This window comes from Monodon monoceros, unplaced genomic scaffold (assembly GCF_005190385.1).
Source record: "Monodon monoceros isolate NGI ecotype Baffin Bay Population unplaced genomic scaffold, NGI_Narwhal_1 Super_Scaffold_19, whole genome shotgun sequence".
Lineage (NCBI taxonomy): Eukaryota > Metazoa > Chordata > Mammalia > Artiodactyla > Monodontidae > Monodon > Monodon monoceros.
The window spans coordinates 29,310,011-29,333,406 of record NW_021703775.1 but is presented as its reverse complement, the minus strand read 5'-3'; the positions used below and the strand labels follow the sequence as shown (position 1 = coordinate 29,333,406).

General features: G+C 43.1%; 1 protein-coding gene and 1 pseudogene across 1 annotated transcript; one reads left to right on the top strand and one right to left on the bottom strand.

Annotated features, from left to right (window-relative positions):
• Window positions 1-1,367: 1,367 nt before the first annotated feature.
• FAM136A (family with sequence similarity 136 member A) lies at window positions 1,368-7,000 on the bottom strand. The gene is made up of 3 exons (XM_029231387.1): window positions 6,871-7,000; window positions 5,806-5,946; window positions 1,368-2,783 (listed from the first exon to the last, which is right to left on the bottom strand). The coding sequence occupies exons 1-3, from the start codon at window positions 6,955-6,957 to the stop codon at window positions 2,595-2,597; spliced, it is 417 nt and encodes a 138-aa protein (XP_029087220.1). The 5' UTR covers window positions 6,958-7,000; the 3' UTR covers window positions 1,368-2,594.
• Window positions 3,593-4,126, top strand: LOC114900331 (annotated as a pseudogene).
• Window positions 7,001-23,396: the final 16,396 nt, after the last annotated feature.

The window sequence follows — 23,396 nt, the reverse complement described above, 5'->3', positions numbered from 1 at the left end:
CAACATGTATCTTATTCATATGTACCAAATGAAAATAAGCTCTAGAGGAGTGGGCCCCTAATATTTCTTTGCATGTGTGGGGATATGTCCATGTATTGCGCTGCCCTTTGTTGTGCTTTGCAGATACAGCGTTTTTGTTTTTATTTTAAACAGAAGGAAGGTTTGTGGCAACCCTGAGTCTAACAAATCTCTTGGTGCCATTGTTTCTTTTTCCAACAGCATTTGTTCGCTTGGTGTCTCTGTGTCATTTTGGTAATTCTTACAGTATTTCAAACTTTTTCATCGCATTTGTTATGGTGATCTGTGATCATACCAAATAATTCATGTGTGACTTGCTTTATTGAGACATTTGCTTCACTGTGGTGGTCTCCAACAGAACCTGCAGTATCTCAGAGGTTTGCCTATACTCCCACAGGAGAATGTCATGCTAAGTCTAGGGTTCTGGTAACAGCTCAGTTAGTGAGTGACCTCTGCACCATAAGAGAGGGTGATTGGGCCTCAATTTCCAAGACTTTGAATCTAGAGCCCAGAAGTGTATTCACTATGGTCGGTCCTGCAATGCTTGTTAACAATGCCTCCAAAACCCCACTTAACGTACATTGTCTCTCTGTATAAAACGTGAAGTGCAGCACACAAATGATCTCTAATACGAACACAAATGATCTCTAATACAAGGTGTTTTCAAGTCAAGAGTGTAGGTGTAAACAGTGGTCTCTGACTTGTTCCTAGTTAAGTTATCCAAAATAAGTGCATCTACATTTACGAATCAGATACAATTGGGATTATAGAAGACTTAGGCCAAAATAGAAAAGCATTAGTGATTTTAAGTAGGGGATGGTTCTACAAGATTCAGTTCATTCCTCATGTTCAGGAATGACTCTATTTAAATACCAGTGATAGTAAAGACTTAAATTCATCATCTATTTTGTACTCTCTTGGTACTCAAAATCCCAGGCATTGCATTTTCTCTAGAGGGGTCATAACTGCCTGTCTTTTCCATTTTTTGTTGTGTTTAGTTGAAGCTAGAGACCTGATGTGGATATTGAATTTCTTTTTCAGCCTTATAGTTTCTGTCTTTTTACATTAACAGACTTCAGTTTGTAGTGCCCTAGCATGCCCTCAAAGTTCTTCCCATTTACAAGCATCCGAACCATAACATATAGCTAATTTTCACTCCCCTGGACCTCTTAAATTTATTTCACACATTACAAAGAGAAGCATCCTGACAAAGTTATATATTCACTGGCCAGATATAAGGAAAGAAACACAATAGTGGAAGAAAAATTAAGTCTTATGTATTTTTAAAACCAAACCACTAGGAAAATATATCACAGTCTTGAAACAGCAAACAGACAGGCTATATTATCATTTCAAGTAATAAGTTGGTAAAAACACAAGGTCCTTAATAAAACGATAAGGTGCCAGAACTGGGGCAAGAACAATGCATGTCGCAAAAGTAGTATTTGGTAACGGAGGGCTGTCCCGGTTTTTGCTCTAAAGGAGTCACAGCTTGCCCGAGTTGCTTACTTTTTCTCCTTTGACCTTCGTGTTGCCAAGGGATTGTTTCAACAGAGCTCTGTTATCACAGGGGGCAAAGTAAGCAATACTGGGTGTAGGCTTTCATTCTATTTTGTTTTATGAAAACCAGATTTTTCCAAAGCCAGTACTTCATAACTCTCTTAATTAAGCAGCTAACAATTCCTCTTTCACTGTTCATTCTTGAATACTAGCATATAGCACAATCAAAATCCCCTTTCCCTTCAAGGGTGAGTGTCACTGCAAGATTGTCTTGTCACTCGGCTGACTCTGCTGCTGACAGCCTCAGGGCTCATCATGGCTGCCAGTCAGAGGGAAGGTCTGCTTCCCCTACCAGTGTGATAGTGCTTCTTATATTTTTGCAGGGTCTCCAGGCTGAAAGATGTCATGTGTGAGAATTTTAAGAAATGCTCATCCACATCCTGACGGCCAGAAATGAATATCCGCAAGGACCCTTTCAAAGTTTTTATCGAAACTACCTCTCCCAACTCTACATCTTAAAGTAGCTTCATACCCTTGTATATAAAACAAAACCACGCAAAACAAATCCCTAGAAGCCCCCTTTCCCCTTCTAAATTAGTGACCTCATGGATTTTGTTTTATTTCCAGTTTGTGGGAAACGTTGTAGTGATCCTTCTGGTAAACAGGAGGTTGGCAACAAACAGAAACACCTCTCCTCACACTCCACCAGCTCATAAGCAGGTCAGATGAACCTGCCAGCCTGTTGGTATCTGTGTACTAAGAGAATCTGGTACCTTGGAGGGCTGTGGTTTGGTACAAGGGAGACTCCCTGTTGCCAGGATAAGCACTTGCCACGTGAAATTCAGGATCACAAAAACTCTCCTGTGCTATCTCTGACCCTAATTTTAGCACCAGGTTTTTTCACTTTCTAGGTTTCAAACACAAAGGAACCAGTGTCCAGAGGCAAGTGACATAGGCCTTAAACTTGCTGCCATCCTTAATTTCCTCATTCATAAACTTTCCTTAGAAAACCCAAATCCCCATTTCTCTTTTTAAATGGACTCCTGCCTTCAGCCCCGATGGCCAATAGCAGACATCTATTTCCCAATGGATGAGAGAGACTCCTTCATCTTCTTGGTCATGGTTGGGATGAGGTTCATGTGGTCATCCACACACGTGGTCACGCAACTCTCCAGCTGCCGCTTCACCTGAAGCTCTTTACTCCCCGCATCAATTGAATCTTTGGCTTTGTCGTTGCAATGCATAGTGCACCGGGCCAGGCGGTCCTGCGGCAAGAGGGAAAAGGGTAGAGGAACTGAAAGGCTGGCCTTTATTTGCCAAATGCTTGTCACGTGCCAGGCTCTGTGCTACGTATTTTTCTACATATTACGTGGGTTATCTTGATCAGTTAAAGTGACACTATCGTGCAATTAACCAGGATTGTCCTGATTGAAACAGAGGGTGGCACCACGAGGGCCCAGGGAAAGCATCACTAGAAAGCAGGTGAATAATAGAATAAATTGTACAGAAGCCCCTTCCCGGAGGTGAGAAGGAACTAGAGGCTAATGTTACTCAACTACAGACTTTCAAACACCTTGATTTTATAAGGTCTGTACTTGCTACAGAAAAATACTCAATTCAACGAATATTTATTGAGCATCTACTATGTGCTAGGGACTCTTCTAATGTTGGGGAATACAGCAATGAGTAAAACAGATAAAATTCTTGCCTTCATTGAACTGATATTCCAGTGAGGGGAGAGAGACAAACAAAATAAATAAGTGGAGATGTTGGGGGAAACAGTTGGATACATGAATCTGGAGATCAGGAGTAAAGCTGGTCTAAATATATGAATGTAGGTGTTGTCAGCATATAGATGATATTTGCTATGAGACTAGAGAACTAGATTGAAAAGAAAAAAGATCCAAGGACAGCCCTGGGCACTCCAGTGCTCTTCAGAGGTTGGAGAGGGAAAAAAACAGTAAAGGGAGAGAGGTGGAAAACCAGGAGAGTGAGTCATCCTATCCTGGTGGCCAACTGAGTACAGATTTTTAAGGAGGGGGGGAGTAATCCACTGTGTCAATGATGCAGGTAGGTTGAGTAAGATGAAGAATGAGAAATGACCACTCCCATGGAAGGGAGTGGCAAGAGTGGTTCTGGCACAGTGGAAAAGTAAGTCTGATTGGAGGAGTGAAAAGTGAATGGAAGGGGTCCCAGCAGCTCGGGCGGAGGGAGAAGAGGCAGCGGCCAGGCAGCCCAGCTTCGCGAAGGCTCTCGGAGCCCCGCCGCGACGATGCCTAAGAGTAAGGTCAGCTCCTCCGAGGGGGCGGCGAAGGAGGAGCCCAAGAGGAGATCGGCGAGGTAGTCAGCTAAACCGGCTCCTGCAAAAGTGGAAACGAAGCCAAAAAAGGCGGCAGGAAAGGATAAATCTTCCGAGAAAAAAGTGCAAACAAAAGGGAAAAGGGGAGCAAAGGGAAAACAGGCTGAAGTGGCTCACCAAGAGGCTAAAGAAGACTTACCTGCAGAAAATGGAGAAACTAAAAATGAGGAGAGCCCAGCTTCTGATGAAGCAGGAAAGAAAGAAGCCAAGTCTGATTAATATCACACACCTGGTCCTATCAGGGGTCCCTGTTTCCCTTCTTGTACAATCCAGAGGAATATTTTTATCAACTCTTTTGTAAATGCAGGTTTTTTAGTAGCTCTAGAAACATTTTTAAAAAGGAAGGAATCCCACCTCATCCCATTTTTTAAGTGTAAATGCTTTTTTTTCAGAGGTGAAATCATTTGCTGGTTGTTTATTTTTTGGTACAACCAGAAAATAGTGGGATATTGAATATGGGAGGCTTTGATTGCCTTGGGTGTCAGCTTAACATTCCACAGATGGAGGGTAGCTTTTCTATCCTATAATACAAAGCATACCAAATGGCAGTTTGGAGTCACTTGTGCATTTCATGTCTTAAACACTTTAAATTACTTCTCTTCCCACGTTGTTTTTGGTAGAATTGTTTCCTAAAGCAAACCACTCACCCCTTGATCTTGGCTCTCGTGGGCAGAATTTTGTGCACTCTGTAACATCTTTGGTCGTGGTAGTCCAGTTCTTCTAGTAACTGTTAATGTGCTGTGAACGACTGACAATTTGAGTATGTAGTGTATGTGATATTAAATTGTGAATTAGTGGGACTTACGATGTAACAGCATATCAATATTTTAAGATATTGGTACTTGATATCCTGTGAAGGAAAATTTGCCCCCAAACGTTAAGCTGGAAAGTCACTGGAATAACTGTTCAGAAAAGAATCACGACTACATGATGTTTTAGGTTTTTGGTATGTATGTTGAGAATTGTGTACAAATTGAAATGTCTGTGTATTGATCCTCAAAACAACCAATAAAATCTCAATTATGAAAGAAAAAAAAAAAGTGAATGGAAGAAGAAAGTTGTACAGTAATTCAAGAATCAAATTTTGAAAGACCCTATCTGTAAAATAAGGTATCAAACACAAAGAAACCCCCTGAAGTTCCATGATCTTGGAGAAGTTATTCTTTTATAGTGTTAGTAATTTTGAAGAATTTTATATAGAATGTAAAAATGTACCACATTAGATATAATTTTTCCATTTGAACAGAATCCCAGGCTATGAAAACTGGTTCAGAGGTGGGCCCTGCTTCCCCAAGTTCCAGGAAAGTATCTCCAGAGGAAGGGAGTAAAAGGAAGTTGTGGATACCCTTTGCTCCAGAGAGGGATACTGTAGGGAGGCTCTTAGTGACCTCAAAGAGGCTTGTGAGTCAGGCATCGGTGAGTCAACAATAATAATTCTTCATATAAATGGCTGCTTTTTAGTGACACAGGAGCTGCCCCCTGGGTGTAGCAAGTAGGAGCATTCTGGGTGGGAATATCCACAAAATGACGGCAGGATCTTGTTCTAATCTGTACGCTTTAAAGACTGGCCCATTCCACTTTCCTGGGGATTCTGCTGTTGTAAGAGTGAATTAATATGTTTTAGAAAGCTTTATACTGTACAGTATACATATGTATTTGATATTTATGGGGGAAAAAAACATAAGGCTCTTGGTCATGAACTCCCTTGGTTAACTCCCTTTTACATTGTTTCTATGGGAAATTTTTACAGCACTCAAGCTCCTGGACTTTTTCCAAAATTTGAAACTGTGTAAAGAGTAGTTGGCCATAGGACTGTCACAAATGTTAACACAGAACCAAGACACTAAAGCTAAGAGTTTTGAACAAATGCTTGTCATCTGCAAGAGAGCAACATCAAGGGCTAGGGTCATCTGTTTGGAATTCCTCACCTGGAACTTCTCCAACTCGCTGGTCACCAGGGCCTGGGCTTGAGCCAGAGGTGCATGGCAGCGCTCAATGCACTGGTGCACTTGCTGCATGGACGCCTGGCTGTCCTCACAACAGCCGGCGCTGCACCGGAACATGAGGCCCTGTGGGGGGAGGGCAGAGGGAGGTTAGGTAGTAAAGCCTCCGGGACAGAGATGACCACGGAGTGCAACAGAGGCTAGGAGAAGCATCATACCCGCACCTCTCCTTAGAATAGACATCAGGACCTTAAAACCACGAACAGGAACATTATCCTCGGTGCCTAGCATAGTGTTTCACAGCCTCCTTGCCGCTAGCTCATTGGCACTTGTTGAATCGAAGGCTGGGTGGACAGGGAAGGTGGTGGAGGGTCAGATGAAGCCAAGCTCTGAAAACCTGGTGCCTAAACCACAGGGTTCAGAGGTCAGCAATCTAGTAACCTACATTCCACCAGGGAGCAACTGGTCCACTGACTCCAGGGGCACCTTTACAAGGGAAACCCACAATCCGGTTAGGGAAGCAGGACCAGCAGCCACAAAACATTTAGGAGATGAAAGCGGAAGAGCACATAAGCCAGCGCCGTGTGGTGCCAGGTTCGGTGCAACAGAACCGGGCATGACCTGGCCATTGAGGAGGCCGAGCGCAGTCCCCTTTCCGGTCTTTCATCCTGGCTGTGCTCTTTCCGGGCCTCTGGCTGCTCACCTGCAGAAGGGGCCGCGCAAGTGGGGAAGGTCGGGGAGGCTGAACATCTTACACCAGGGGCTTCTTAACCCTGCCCCGGGGACACCCCCTCCCCCGGCCTGGCCTTGGGGGCAGACGGCATTGCGCATGGCGAGAGAGCACAGATTTCATCCGCTCAGCCGAAGCTCCAGAAGTTCTGTCTGAGGGTGAGCCGAGCTTTGGAGGACGCCGCGACGACCCCAGGGACACCCCGACCCGGGTCTGCGGGGAGGGAGGCAGTGGCACTGGGGATCGTGCGACGGCTGCGGGAAGGGGCCAGGAATCCCGGACCGCCTTGGCTCCCCCCGGCTCGGCCCCCGACCCGCTACCTGCATCTTCCGGATGTTCTCTCTCTCCAGACTCTTCACCATAGAGTCCACCGCCTCCTGCACCCGGAGCTGCTGCAGCTCCGCCATGGCGACACGGCGCTGCTCCTTGCCGCGCCGGCGCCCACATGGACTCCCGGGCACGAGCCCTCCCCCTCGCCGCCTCTTCCCGGGTCACCGCGGCGAGCCCTTTCCGGGCCCACGCCGCCGCCTAGCGTCCGAGATGAGCAACTGCATGTACGGCGGCTAGCTTCTGCCCGCGCTCCCTGGCCCCCCCACCCGGAGTCCCCGCCCACCTCTCGGCCTCCTTCACCTGGTTCGCCCACCTCCGCCGGCAGTGTAAGCGCGGAGACTGCATTTTCCCCTCTACCTCCCTCCGTCCCTCTTATGTATTTATTTTTTAAAATTGAAGTATTTACAATGTTGTGCCAATCTCTGCTGAAAAAAAGTGAAAAAATATTTAATATAATTAACATAACAGATAAGTGCGCAGATCTTAGATGTAAACACCTTGATGTGTTTTAACAAACCTTGCCCTTTCCCAGTCAATCCCCGCCCATTCCCTCCCTGTCTCCCCACTCCAGACCCCAGGCAACCACTGATCCGCTTTCTATCACGACAGATTACACTTTCCCTTTCTAGAATTTATAAACCATTCCTATGTACTTTTTTGGGGGGTTTGGCTTCTTCACCTAACATAACGCTTTTGAGATTGAGCCTTATCTTCAGTTCCTTTTTGCTGCTGAATAGTATTCCATTGAATGGACATACAGCAATTTGTTTTTCCATTCCTCTGTTGATGGACATTTGGGTCTTTCACAGTTATTAGCTATTCTGAATAAAGTGGTGACGATGAACATCCTTGAGCAAGTCTTTTGTAGACATAGATGTCCATTTCTCTTGGGTAAATATCTAGAAGTGGAACTGTTGGATTGTTGGTAGATGTATGTTTATGCATTTATTTCTAATGAGAAATTATTAACCTCAAAGGAGCAACGCAGGGGCTACAGATATTCAATCGACAATGAAGCATTTATAGGCCAGTAACAGTGGGCTGTTTCTGAGCTCCTGGCAGTTCTATCAGGAATGCCCAACCCCACCTCCAACTTTACTGTCCTATGTATTCATTGATTAAACACATGCAGTCGTCCCTCGGTATCCCTGGGTTCCGCATCCGCAGATATGGAGGGCCGACTATGATACTTGAGTGTCGGTGTCAGGACTTTTAGTGGGTCCTGTAACCAACCCCCCGCGGATACCAAGGGACAACTGTAGCTGGTGCGTGCTAGGCACAAGGCACTGTGGTAGGGGCGAGGGTCCACAAGGGAGCCTTGGTGAGGGTGAAGGGGGCAGACAGGTAGTGTTGGAAGAGATGTGCTAATACGGGGTGACCGCGGCTGGCAAGAAGGAAGTGAGCAGTCCAAGTGTCTCAGGAAAGCTTCCTTAGAGGATACGACAAGTGGGTGTTTTTGCCTGGCACACGAGACGGTGAAGAGAATGCCATACCAGGCACGGGGAGCTGCCTGAACAAAACAGAGTGTGAAACAGCGTGAAGCTTTGGGGAAGCCAAGTGGTTTTGCTGACTTGGAACCTGGAGTAGAAAAGGAGAATAATGAATGAGTGAGGGACACAAGGAAAGGGACCTTGACTTTGGAATTTAGGCATTTGCTGCCACCGGACACTAGATGGCAGCAGAACTCTGGTTTGAGGGCAGTGGGCCGCTTGACTCAGCCCAAAGACTTCAAGCCTCAAGGTCCTTCTCTAGCCCAGGGGCTGGTAACTTCCAGGAAACCACTGTTCAGCATCTGAAACATCGTTTACACTTCAAGCCAGTCTAGAGGCGGCTACCAGCAGCCTCTGGAATTAGAGTGACCCCGGCTATTACTGAATGTGCCAGGGTTTGTTTTAAGTTCTTTATATGGGTTATCTCATTTAATACCCACAGCAATCCTATGAGGTGAGAACTTTATTACCCACTTTTCTCCTGCTTAGGGCAGAAAACTGAGGTCTAGGGAGGTGAAGCCATTTGCCAAAGGTTGCATATTTAGAAGCTAGAATCGGTGGAGCTAGACTTCCAACCTGCATAAGCTAACTCCAAACTGTGAAGTAGGGAATCTCTGTTATGACCGACAATGTTTATACTTATGTTTCCATATTCCATGGAGAGTTCTTACTTTCTTTGTTATAGAACAATCTGAAATGTCTCACCTTTCCCCCTTATTTCTAAAATGTCAGATTGAATCTCTCCAACAAGTCCTACTTTTAGGAGCCCAGTTAATCACACTGAAATGAATTTAAAAGTCCTTGAGTAATGCAGCCTTACTAGTTTGTTTATATGAAATGGATGGTTCTTTAGTATATTTATGAAAAATGATTCCTGACTTCATTTGGCTTTGGAAACTACATGGGGGAAGCAGTTTAATCTCAGTTTAGGAAGCTCAGATACCTTGTTTGTGTTATTTTCTTGGTGCTTTGGGAGTAGGAAACAAGGTTTCAGGATTCGAGATCTTGTGTGGCCCAGCCTTGGTTGACTCACTGGAAACAAGTCTGAGCCCCTTCAGGGTCCTGGATGGTCAGTTGTATAATCTTGATTCCCTTTCTACCTCCCCTGCATGTGAGGCTCTGCTCTCAGACCCTGGTTGTGGCCCAACAGCGTCCGAAATACTCCCAGCCACTCTGCCAGAGAAAAACAATGGCAATACATAGGCCAAGACTCTTTCTTATATTCAGATATGGGTGGGATAAAGGGGGCCCTGGGACCTTGGGATGATAGGAGGAAGTGAAATTTGCTCATTGCTGTCACCTTGACTGAACTTCACGTTAGCAATGGGTGACAGCCAGAAACCCCTTTGGCCAACCTAGGTTAAAGAGCTCCGGAGGCTTCCCTGGTGACGCAGTGGTTGAGAGTCCGCCTGCCGTTGCAGGGGACACGGGTTCATGCCCCGGTCTGGGAAGATCCCACATGTCGCGGAGTGGCTGGGCCCGTGAGCCATGGCCGCCGAGCCTGCGTGTCTGGAGCCTGTGCTCCGCAACGGGAGAGGCCACAACAGTGAGAGGCCCGCGTACCGCAAAAAAAAAAAAAGAGCTCTGGATGAACCTCTATGCATCAAACTGATAATTCAAAAAACAATTCTTATGTTATCACTTTCTAGTCATGATATTCTATTCCTTGGTAGGTTAGGAAGTCTGCTGAGGAAAAGAAAACTCTCACACAAAGAATGCCACCTTCTGTAGAATGAGGAATTTAACTTTTGGGAAGTCACAGAAATTTTTATTAAAATACATTTGAAGCTTTGATTGAACAGTTTTATATATATATATATATATATAAATAAAATTAAACATAAAATAAAGCAAATGTTTTATGATTATAAATATTCTACCATGTAAATATCTCTTGAATCTATTCACATCTCTCTAGCCTACTGTTATCACCCTAGATAAAGCCACCATCATTATTAATATTATTATTATTTGCCTGGGCTACTACAATTGACCCTGTTTAAATCTTTTGCACATCTTCCGATTGAGTGGCCTTTTACTTCTTGGTTTGTAGAATATATTTATATATTTTTGTAATGGGATCTTTGTCAGTTATAGGTGTTATAAATATTTTCTCCTATTTGGTGACTTGCCTTTTCACTTTAAAATTGGAAGAAGTCCTTAACTTGAATTTAGTCTTATTTATAATTTTTCCCTTTATAGTTAATTTCTTTTGTGTCATCTTTAAAAATTTTTTCTCAACTCCAAGATCATGAAGGTATTCTTTAAAAAAAAAAACAAAAAACTTCACTCTTTTTTTTGTTTTTTGGTGTGTTAGTTTCTGCTTTATAACAAAGTGAATCAGTTACACATATACATATGTTCCCATATCTCTTCCCTCTTGCGTCTCCCTCCCTCCCACCTTCCCTATCCCACCCCTCCAGGCAGTCACAAAGCACCGAGCTGATCTCCCTGTGCTATGCGGTTGCTTCCCACTAGCTATCTACCTTACGTTTGGTAGTGTATATATGTCCATGCCTCTCTCTCACTTTGTCACAGCTTACCCTTCCCCCTCCCCATATCCTCAAGTCCATTCTCTAGTAGGTCTATGTTTTTATTCCTGTCTTCAGGAATACTCTTCTTTGTGGTGCGCAGGCTTTTTATTGCGGTGGCTTCTCTTGTTGAGGAGCACGGACTCTAGGCGCACAGGCTTCAGTAGTTGTGGCACGTGGGCTCAGCAGCTGTGGCTCGCGGGCTCTAGAGCGCAGGCTCAGTAGTTGTGGCGCACGGGCTTAGTTGCTCTGCAGCATGTGGGAACTTCCAGGACCAGGGATCGAACCCATGTCCCCTGCATTAGTGGGCGGATTCTTAGCCACTGTGCCACCAGGGAAGTCCCTCAAAGATTTGTTTATTGTAAATAGGCTATCTAGATAACCACTGGCCACGTGTGGTTATTTGAATTTAAATTAAAATAAATTTTTAAAATTCAGCTTCTTGGTCACATTAGCCACAGTTCAAGTGTTCACTAGGCAAATGTGACTAGAGTATATAGGCATAGAGTGTTTCTATCATCGCAGAAAGTTCTATTGGATAGCACAGCTTTAGAACAATGAGGTTGTTTTGCTCAAGGTTATGAATGATATTCCATCCTTATAGCAGTCTCAGCATCCAGTGTGAATTTTGGTTTTGCTTTACTTGTACAGAATCAAGGCAACTTTGATTTTACTAGATGAGTAGTTACACACGGTGGTCCCTTCCAACAGCTCTTTTTTCAAACTCAGGATGGTCTTCCATTAAGGGGAGGTGTCAGGAAAAGCTTTAACTTGAGCCCGGACTAAAGCTAGTTAACCTGGTAGCACGAGGTAATGCCCTTGTGATGTCTTGTGGGTTAAAATAGGACATAGAATATACTTGAGCAGGTGTTTTTTCGAAGAATAGCTGAGAAAGTATTTAAACACATTTTAAAAATTAGAATTCTCACACAACATGTGGAACACCAGGGCCTCTCTGTGGAGCCCTAGGGTGCTGTGGGGTACAGTTTGAAAACTCTTGACCCAAACCAAAGCTCTCATGAAACTGGGTCCTCAAAAGACAAAGGGGTTTCACATGGTCACACAGTAGGTGACTGTCAGAAAAGAGTAGAAATAGATTTTTCTGACTCAGTCCAGTGTTTTCCATATACTTTTGAAATGACAGGGTCCAAACATGGCTTCCCCCATTGTCTGGGCCATGCGCTCCTGAGCCTTAGTGGTGGGAAGTGTGGGCTCTGGAGCTGGACCCAAGCTGGGAGCTGAGTGGGGCCTCACCTTTCTCATTTGGGATGTTATCTTCAGTAATAATAATAGCAGCTTCCATTTATGGAGCACGTACTGTGCGCCAGACATACTGGTATCCTCATTCAACAAAGGAGTGTCAAGTAAAAAACAAATCCAGACTTAGTAAGGAGAAACCTTATTTCAAAATGATTATTGTAATGGGGGAGGGGGACTACTTTAAAGATGTGCAAACCTCTCCAGAGTTAGGTAAAAAGGGTTTTTCTTCTACAGAGCAGAAAACAAAGCTAGAGAGAACCAGGTGTGAGAAAGTGGGATGAAGGGATGGTGAGATTAGATAGTAGATCAGAGATTGTTTTGCCCTGAGGCTAGCTTAATTTCTGGGAGGGATCCTTTAAGGGGGCTGTATGCTGGTTCAGGCTGAGGGTGGATGAAAGTTCAGGGAGCTGGAGACGTCAGAAAAGCTTAACAAAAAGTTTGGTTAACAAGCGTCTTATTCTGACTGATCAGTAGGGACAAACAGTTCAGCTAACGGTTTATAAAGCAAAGAATGGGAATTTGGAGGCTGTGTGTGTCCTGTCATAAGTAAACAAGGAAGACATCTGCAAATCTTACAAAAGTCTCATAGGGAAGGGTGGTTCCTTGCAGTGTGCTGTTTTGGAACAAAAAGGGTGTGAGGATATCTTAATCTTCACTGTTTTCTGGGATCACTGGGCTCAGGTTAAAATCCACATTGTCCAGGAAGCAGGTTTAAAAGTCAAGTAAATTGTCTAAGGTCACACAGCTAAAACAGTGGAAAGGAGACTCAAATAAGGTCTGATAGACTCCAAAACCTACACATTTTATTCTACTCCTATTGGCCTCTCTAGTCTAAAATTGTAAAAGTGGGCTTATTAGCTGTCCCATCTGCCAGGGGTGGTGGGGGTGTGGCGTGACAGCTGCAGTAAGTGTGGATTCACTGCTATTACATCTTTTACAAAATGCGGGGACTCCCCTGGTGGCGCAGGGGTTAAGAATCCGCCTGCCAGTGCAGGGGACACGGGTTTGAGCCCTGGTCCGGGAAGATTCCACATGCCGTGGAGCAGCTAAGCCCATGCGCCGCAACTACTGAGCCCACGCGCCTAGATCCCGTGCTCTGCAACAAGAGAAGCCACTGCAATGAGAAGCCCACGCACTGCAACGAAGAGTAGCCCCTGCTTGCTGCAACTAGAGAAAGCCCGCGCACAGCAACAAAGACCCAACGCGGCCAAAAATAAAGAAAGAAAGAAAGAAAGAAATTTATTTTAAAAAAATGTGTACTCAGAAAACTGTAAGACGCTAATGAAAGAAATTGAAGACCGCACAAACAGATGGAAAGATATATGGTTTTCTTGGGTTGGAAGAATCAATATTGTTAAAACGACCATAGTACCCAAGGCAATCTACAGATTCGATGCAATTCCTATCAAATTACCAATGGCATTTTTCATAGAACTGGAACAAAAATTTAAAATTTGTATGGAAACACAAAAGACCTGGAGTAGCAAAAAAAATCTTGAGAAAGAAGAATGAAGCTGGAGGAATCACGCTCCCTGACTTCAGACTACACAGTAAGTCCCCTACATACGAAACTTCCAGTTGCAAACTTTCAAAGATGCGAACATGCATCTGGTCCAGCAAGGAACCAGAACCTGTGCCGTCAACGTGAGGCATGAGTGAAATTGCACCTTGCCCTCCATCTCCTATTGCTGACGATCCCTCAGCTCTACCATCTCCCACCCCCTCTCCCTCTACCAGTCAGTAACTCTTCTTTCCTGTTCTCTCGATGCCAGCCCCTGTGTGCCAGCTGTTGTGCTGTACTACTGTATTTTTCAAGGTGCTGTGCTGTGAGATTAAAAATGTTTTCTTTATTTTTGTGTTTGTTTTTTATGTATTATTTGTGTGAAAAGTATTATAAACCTATCATAGTACAGTACTAAATAGACAATTGTGTTAGTTGGGTACCTAGGCTAACTTTGCTGGACTTACGAACAAATTGGAACAGAACTTGTTCATATGTAGGGGACACTGTATTACAAAGCCACAGTAATGAAAACAGTATGATACTGGCACAAAAACAGAAATATAGATCAATAGAACTGGATAGAAAGCCCAAAGATAAACCCACACACCTATGGTCAATTAATCTATGACAAAGGAAGCAAGAATATACAATGGAGAAAAGAGAGGCTCTTTAACAAGTGGCACCGGGAAAACTGGACATAGGCAGAACACTCTGTGACATAAATTGCAGCAATAGTTTTTTGGATCCATCTCCTAGAGTAATGGAAACAAAAGCAAAAATAAATAAAAGGGACCTAATTAAACTTAAAAGCTTTTGCACAGCAAAGGAAACCATAAACGAAACAAAAAGACAACCTACAGAATGGGAGAAAATATTTGCAAATGATGTGACTGACAAGGGCTTAATTTCCAAAATATATAAACAGTTTATACAGCTCAATATCAAAAAAACAAACAACCCAATCAGAAAATGGGCAGAAGATCTAAATAGACTTTTCTCCAAAAAAGACATACAGATGGCCAACAGGCACAGGGAAAGATGCTCAACATCACTAATTATTAGAGAAATGCAAATCAAAGCTACGATGAGGTACCACCACACACTGGTCAGAATGGCCATCATCCAAAAATCTCTAAATAATAAATTCTGGAGAGGGTGTGGAGAAAAGGGAACCCTCCTACCCTGTTAGGAATGTAAATTGGTGCAGCCACTATGGAGAACAGTATGAAGGGTCCTTAAAAAACTAAAAATAGTGTTACCATATGATCCAGCAATCCCACTCCTGGGCATATACCCAGAAAAGACGAAAACTCTAATTCAAAAAGATACATGCACCCCAATGTTCATTGCAGCACTGTTTACAATAGCCAAGACATGGAAGCAACCTAAATGTCCATTGACAGATGAATGGATAAAGATGTGGTACATATATGCAATGGAATATTACTCAGCCATAAAAAAGAATGAAATAATGCCATTTGCAGCAACATGGATGGACCTAGAGATTATCATACTAAGTGAAGTAAGTCAGACAGAGACAAGTATCATATGATATCACTTACATGTGGAATCTAAAAAATGATACAAATGAACTTATTTAGAAAATATTTCTAAATGTTTTCACAGACATAGAAAAGCAAACTTACGGTTATCAAAAGCGAAATGGGGAGGGATAAATTGGGAATATGGGATTATCATATACACACTACTATATATAAAATAGATAAACAATGAGGACCTACTGTATAGCACAAGGAACTAAATTCAATATCTTATAATAAATTATAATGGAAAAGAATCTGAAAAAGAATATACATATGTATACATATATATGTGTGTGTATATATATACATATATACATGTACATATGTACATATATAAAACTGAATCATTTTGCTGTACACCTGAAACTTTGTAAACCGACTATACCTCAATTAAAAAAATATAATCACAGAAAAGGTTTATGAAACACCATTTTAATATTCATTGCAATGTTAGAATTTAAATTCTTTTATTAAAGTCTTTATTTCTTTCCCTTTCCCCCTAAAATTTTATTTCCAAAACATTTTCAAACAGAATCCAGAGCATCTACAGTACAGCATCTATACTATTCCATCATAATCCACAGTATTCAAGAATTACCAGACATGCAAAAACAAAAACAAAAACAAAACCCACCCCAGAAAAATACGGTCCATATACTAAAAAACGTTAGATTTAGCAAAGACTGTAAAGTAGTTATTATAAATATATTCAAAGGTCAAAGCAAAAACTTTTAAACTTACAGATAAAGTTGAAAGAATAGGTTGATGAGCACCTACCTATATATCCTTCTCCTAGATTCACTAATTGTTAATATTCCTCTACAATTGCTTTCTCTTTCTCTACACATATTCTGTCTTTTGAAGCATTTGAAGTACATTTCAGAGGATACAATTCTTTCCCCCTTAAATCCTTCAGGATGTACCTCCAAGAACAAGGGCCTTGTCTTACATAACACGATGCCATTATCACACCCAAGACACTTGACGTGACCCAATGGTATCATCTAACATGAGGTCACATTCAAATTTCCCTCATTGCCCTCATACTGTACTTTGTGGCTGGGTTGTTGTTGTTTTCCCTTTCTCCAACCAGAATCCAATTAAGGATCACATATTGCATGTGTCATGTCTCTTCGGTATCCTGTGATCTAAAACAGTCTCTTACATTTTCTTGCTTTTTATGACAATGAGATTTTTGAAGACTTCCAGGTTTGTTGTCTTGTAGAATGTGCAGGATTTGTCTGATTGTGCCTGCATGATTAGATTCAGGTTAAACATTTTGGGCAAAAATTCTATATAGGTGATGCTGTGTACTTCTGCTATTATACTTTAATCTTACAAACGTGACTCTATACTCATTTTCTTCTATTTTTATCCCTAACTGCTTTTCTTTCTTCTTTCTTGGAGAAGAGGCTCATCCAGCCCTTCTCCTTTAGGACTGCTCTTTCATCTTCCCTCTGAAGATATATTTTTCAACCTGTGGGTCATAACTCACCAGTGTGTAGTGAAATACATTTAGGGGGTTGTAACTAGCACTTTAAAGAACAAAACAGAATAGACTTAGAATGAAAGAGAAAATATCCAAATGCATGGCACGTGGTAAGGGTTAACAGGACTGTTTTATTTATTTATTTAATTTATTTTATCATTTTTTTAACACCTTTATTGGAGTATAATTGCTTTACAATGGTATGTTAGTTTCTGCTGTATAACAAAGTGAATCAGCTATAATATACATATATCCCCATATCTCCTCCCTCTTGCATCTCCCTCCCTCCCACCCTCCCTATCCCACCCCTCTAGGTGGTCACAAAGCACTGAGCTGATCTCCCTGTGCTATGCGGCTGCTTCCCACTAGCTATCTATCTTACATTTGGTAGTGTATATATGTCCATGCCACTCTCTCACTTCGTTCCAGCTTACCCTTCCCCCTCCCCGTGAACATGACTGTTTTATGAACACTTTTATTTCTGTTATGTACATATATGCATGGGTGTAAAGATAAAAATCATATTATTTACCAGGGTAATGGTCAAAAGAGCTTGGAAACTGCTGCGTTGAGGTGTTGTGTAGGGCACAGATCTAGGTTCTGTTGAAGACACAGGTCTACAGATCCAATCTTGGGCCGAGCATCAATGTCTTCTGTATTCTCCACTTATCTCTGACAATCTATCTTTTGATTAAGATTGGAATCCCCTCTTCTCTTCCTTCCTTCTCCTTTCTAAAAGTTGTGGACAGTACTGCTACCTCTCAGGGGTAGCAGGCCATGGTTTAGTGTCTTTGAGGTATGAGGTAAATAATTATTACTGTTGTTGGGCATCTTGTATTTCCCTCTCTCCCACTCATTACTGCGGTTGTCATAGCAAAAACAACAATAATGATCATTTGTGGAGCCTGCTGTGGGCCAGGCTTTGGGGGCAGAAGTGCTAGGAGCCCCCCTAAGAAGACCTGTTGTGGGGCAGTGTTCGGCATAGCCTGAAGGAGGAGACCTGAGGCCGGTCACACATGTCCTTAACCCAACGAGCTCTGGTTCTCATGACAATGAAGGGAACTTTGGTTGAAAACTTTGGGTCTGTGCCGGTCTTACGCCTTCCGTTCTCTAGGACTCAGTTGCTTGATCTATAAAATGACCAGGATTGGATTAGACCATCTCTATGGTTCTCATCAACTTTACCCGCTGTGATACCCTTTACCAAGCGGCAAAGAGTCTCTTGCTAACTGGGAGACACCTGGCAGCCAAATTTTGAAGAGTAAGAGTGGAGGAGAGATCCGTTCTGAGGCCTTGTCAGTACTGGGCGGAGACAGGCGGTGCCAACAGTGGGCAGTTAGAGGGCAGAATGATGGCACTAAGCTCCCAAGAAGACCAGGGATAGAAGTTGTGCGAGAGAATTCAGGGAGTTACCAAAGACTGACTTCATCTACTCTAAACACTGAATGCTTTAGCTACTGTAAACACCATGTAGTGCAAATATTAAAAATATACCTGAGTTCAACAAGAAGAGTGATGCAAGTAGGCTAGATACAGTTTCTCTTGGGGATATTAGAATGTCAGTGAACCTCACAAAAAAGTCTAGGCATCTCAGGTCGGAGGGCAGGGCAAGCACAAGAAGCTCATTCTTCATCTGACCCCGGACCACCGTGAGTCACTGAATCCTGGAGAAATGGAAAGGTTGTGTGGACACATATACACTACCAAACGTAAGGTAGATAGCTAGTGGGAAGCAGCCGCAGAGCACAGGGAGATCAGCTCGGTGCTTTATGACCACCTAGAGGGGTGGGATAGGGAGGGTGGGAGGGAGATGCAAGAGGGAGGAGATATGGGGATATATGTGTATGTATAGCTGATTCACTTTGTTATAAAGCAGAAACTAACACACCATTGTAAAGCAATTATACTCCAATAAAGACGTTGAAAAATAAAAAAAGAAAGAAAGGTTGCCTTCAGCTTTTAAAAACAAGATCCTCATGCTTACTTGTGTCATTACATCAACATAACTCAGGGGGTGCAGTAGAGTGACGGGCTGGGAAGGGGGGTTGCCATTCAGGAGGTCAGTGCTGAGGTGTGTGACAGAGGCTGAAGGAAGGAAGGGAGGAGCTGTCATCCTACCAGCAGCTCCACTGGGCTTTGGGGCTTCCAGCTGCAGCCTGTGGCTTCTGGCCAGGGACCCAAGGCTGGCAGACAGTACCCTCGGATTCCAGCTAAACTCTTAGCAGACTTGCCCCATCTGAATACCAGAGAGATGGGATACATTTATTCTCCCGACATGAAGTCATGTTGGTAATAATGAGAAAGATAATCAGCGGGACTTTCTCTCCTCCCTGTTAGAAGCATAGAGAGTTGCTTAGCAAGGGGTCAGATGAGCACATTCTTAACTGGAAGGGCAAGAGATGGGAAGAATGCCCTTGGCTCACCTGTGCTAGCCTGAGAGGACCTCAAGCTACCCAGAGCCGAACTGTGCATCCCTCTCTGGAATGAAGTGTGGGGCATGATCAAGACTCTACACAGGGATAAAAAAGCTAAAATGTGTTTGACAGGCAGACTTGAGGGAGATAAGATATTACACCTGGACGACCACACAAGGGTGGGCTGTGTATGTGGGGTGTGCAGTGGGAAAGGGAAAAAGAAGGAACTGGCCAGTAGGTATTCAAAGAGTAACCTGGAATACAGGCAGGTTGTCTGTATATGTGCTTTGAGTGTATTTTAGCAACATTTCTCATACCTTTTTGTCTCGCATCACTACTCTACTGGAGTAGCCATATCCTGATGGCATCTTGGGCCCCCTGTAACCTGGGGTTGTGGACATCAAGTGGAGTGGTCATCCCTTCTGTGGAAATAAATGAATAACAACTGAATGAGAAAAGCAAAGGCTTAGAAATTGATCAAGTCCTGCTCATTTCGGGCTGATTGTGAGAGAAGTTATTGCTTAGCTTCCACGATTGTCACTAGAGATAGCAATATGGTTTTCCATAAGTCTGACTTCTAGCAGGCTGGCTTCCTGGGTTGTTTATTGATGATAAGGGGGCTGGTTTCCTGGACAGGTTGTTGCAGGTTGTGGGTCAGAGTCCTATTCTTAGGTCTGACAATTGTCCGTTCATTTTAGATTCTAAATTTTACTTTATTAGAATCTTGGCAATAGTCCATTGATAGGTTCAGTCTCTCAGAACTATTCTGACAGGGCAGAGAAGGAGCTGCAGGGTAGGCCTCTTTCCCCAAGTCAGTTTTTCCCTCTGGAGAAGAGAGTGGTTGAGTTTTCTGGGCCCGTGGCAGCATTCTCTGCTCAGCTTGTGTGATGTGAAGAAGGAGGCTGGGAAGACTGCCTGGAAGAAAGGAGCATGGCAAAATAAAGCCTAATTGGCTTTGTTCAAGCTTTGTAAAGGAGATGGTGCTTTATCCATGCTTTGATGTTCAACAGTGGTAGTAACTTCCTTGTTTTGCTAAACATTAGGTGAAATCAAATGAGACTCCTGAACTTTTGCTTCTGGAAGTGGGGCTCTCGGGCTAAAGAAGGGACTATGCCCAGGAGACAGTGGCACAAGTCAACATGGAGCATCTTTCCTCCTATTCAATCCCACTTGTCCTCCAAAGCCCAGACTAAGTCCCACCTCTCCAGAGAGAGGCCTTCCTCGAATACTCCCACGCACAACAAACTTTCCCACTTCTCTGAATTTCTGTAGCCCTCGTCGGAATGATTTCTTCCGGCTCTTCATCCCACTCAGCTTTACATGGTTACCTGACTGTGAACCTGGGGGGCAGAAATCACATCTTATTTTCAATCTAGATTGCAACCTAGGAAAACCCTGCACATAGTGGGCTTGCTAACTGCGTGGGAGAGTGGTAGTCTTGTGGTAAGAAAATGATGGCTCGGTGAGAGTATGAAGACTTCAGAGCATCAAAAATGCACTGCAACCAGAAGTTGCCAGACTCTTGCCTGAACTGAGATGGTCAAATTCACTAGGCAGAGATTTAGGAGGAAACACTAAGGTTTCTTGCATTTTCTGAAGAAAGACCCTGCATTGGAGGCTGATGCTGTGGTTTCTTACCACTTTGGCAAAGACACATAAATGTGTGCAATGTCACTAATGGCCATTGAACGTCTGCAAAGTCCTCCTCCCTGCTGGGATCACCTGTCCTTTAGGATTTAAAGAAAATTGTCTTGACCCCTCATCCACATCTGTTGGGAAACTTAAAATCCTTTCCCCAATTTCTCGGAGGATTGTAAGGGGCTTACATTTCTTTCATTTAATCCTAATTGGATTTCCCTGCTCGGAGTCATTTTCTCCCCCACGACATCTCAACTCTCATGTGTGCTACCCTTTTCCAAACCCTGTCGTGCTACGCTAGAATCCTTCCTAAATTCCTACACTCCTTCTCAGTAATATGGACACAGTGGAATGTGTGTGGATGGCAGTTTTTGACCAGAAATTTGAGGCCACACCTCCTACACACATCCCATACTTGTGTGGTCATCCAGGTGCAATATCTTATCTCCATATGAAAGACACTGTAAAACAGAGCAAGTGGAGGAAAAATACCTTTGAAAAAGATTTAAGGCAGGAAACAAGAGAAGATTATCATCTACACTGTTCTTTAGGGGAAAGTCAAGAAAATGTGTTTTCCAGGAAATGGAAAAAAACAATGAGATAAGAGGATAGTAGACAAATGAAAATGAAGCTGCCTCATGAGTACATAAATAAAAGGAAAGCAGAAGAAATGAGGGAAAAAAGTGCTTTGAAACAAAATGAGGGGGATTGTAGACGTTAAAAGTATTTTAGAAGTAGGGACACTGGAGGAAAATCTAGGTTTCAGTTAAGGCAAGAAGATGAAAGAAACATCAGTAGAGAGGTTGACAGTATGGGGGGATTTACTTTACACAAAACGAGTTCTGGTGGGCACAGTGGAAAATTTGGGAAAGAGGAATTGAAAGAAACAGAGTCAGGGTGTGGAAACCCTCAGTGATGTGGTGATGAAAATAGATGGCTAGAGAGCTTATATATTCTACAGTTGTGTGAATGAGGCAGAGTGAGTTTAGCTGGGCACTGAGGGCAGGACACAAGTTAACCAAAGTCCTGGAGATCCACATTCACCTTTCACCGGGAGCACTTCCTGGTGTGAGGCCCTTCCGGTGGTGTGCATGCAGTAAAGTGCAGCCATGGTCAAGAGATGCCCCGAAAACAAAGCAACTCAGAAAGGCTACAAATAAAAAGGCCTCCTGGTGAAGGCAAACAAAAACAAATTCAGGGATTGCAATATTAATACCAGTGAAACTGGATCCAAGATAAAAACATACTAAAGTTCTTTTAGACCTTTGAGGAAATGTTTAATCCCATGTTTAATAAGCCCAACTCAGCTGAAGTTAACAAAGGAATTTCTCAGTTTATGTCATCAAATCAAAGAAAGAACAGAGACACAGCTGGCTTCACCTGAATCTAAGGACTCCCGAGAAGTCCAAGCGCTTTCTGTTTCTTGCTTCTGCGTCTCTCTGTATGTTGGCTCCATTTTATTTGCTGCATGGAGGAGAACGTGGGAGGGTTATATCCTTCCAGATGTGACCAGAAAAGAAAGGGAGGCAGACCTACTAGCTCTTATAAGAAAAATCCTGGGAAGGAACTCTGATTGGCTTGGTTTGGGTACCAAGTAAACCCTGGTCCAGTTGCTGTCATGAGGTGACTGAGGCCCTAGGATGGGCTTAGCTTCACACATGTGTCCCCGGTGGTCAAGGCTGCAGGGTCCCTCACCAGAAAAGGGGTGGGGGAGGGGTTGCTGGATAGAGTTTTAAAAAATAGCCACTAACATAAATAGACATACAAATTCAACACATTGTTATTAAAAACAAAACAACAATAATATACACACCACAGCTAGTCCAATAAAGATAACTAAAATGAGTAATCAAAAAAGGGACCTAACTATAGGTATTGTGGAGAACAAGAATTATTAGAATATTATGCATAGTGCTGTGCTAATGTATTTTAAAACCTTGATGAAATTCCTTTTTAGGATAATATAAATTATCAATATATGTTCAAGAAGCTTCATGCATAGGTGAGTTCTTTCAAATCTTTGAAGAAAAGAATTCCCATCATATATACATTGTTGGATAGCAGAAAATTTTATTTTATTTTACAAAACTAGCATAATCCTGAGACAAAAATAGAGCAAAAGATCCCCCAAACAGGCCAATGAACAAACATAAAAACCCCTATAGACTAATGAGTGAACATGAATGCAAAAATATTAACTTCATAGTTCAAATATAATCAAGTTATTCTCATGTTTAAAACACAGCCATAGCTTCCTAACACGTTTGATGTGAAGACAGAAACTCCTCAGTACACAAGGTCCTCTCCTCTCTCTACAGGCTCATCCCCCCCCCCACCCCGCCCCTCCCTGGAGTGCTGTGTTCCAGCCCTACTGGCCTGTTTCATTCTTCATATGCACCACACGTCTATCACATCACATTTGCACATGCTGTTCCCTCCACTCACATCATTCTTCCCTCCCTTTTAGACTTATTTAATGCCTCTCAGATCTAAGTTAACTCATTGCTTCCGCAAGAAATCTTTCCTACCTCGCTAATCTGTCAAATCCCCCTTACTCCTGCGCTTTTCAAACTGTAGGGTTTGAGATTCTGTTAAAATACAGATTCTGACTGGGGAGGCGTGGAAGGACTGGAGATTCTGTGTTTC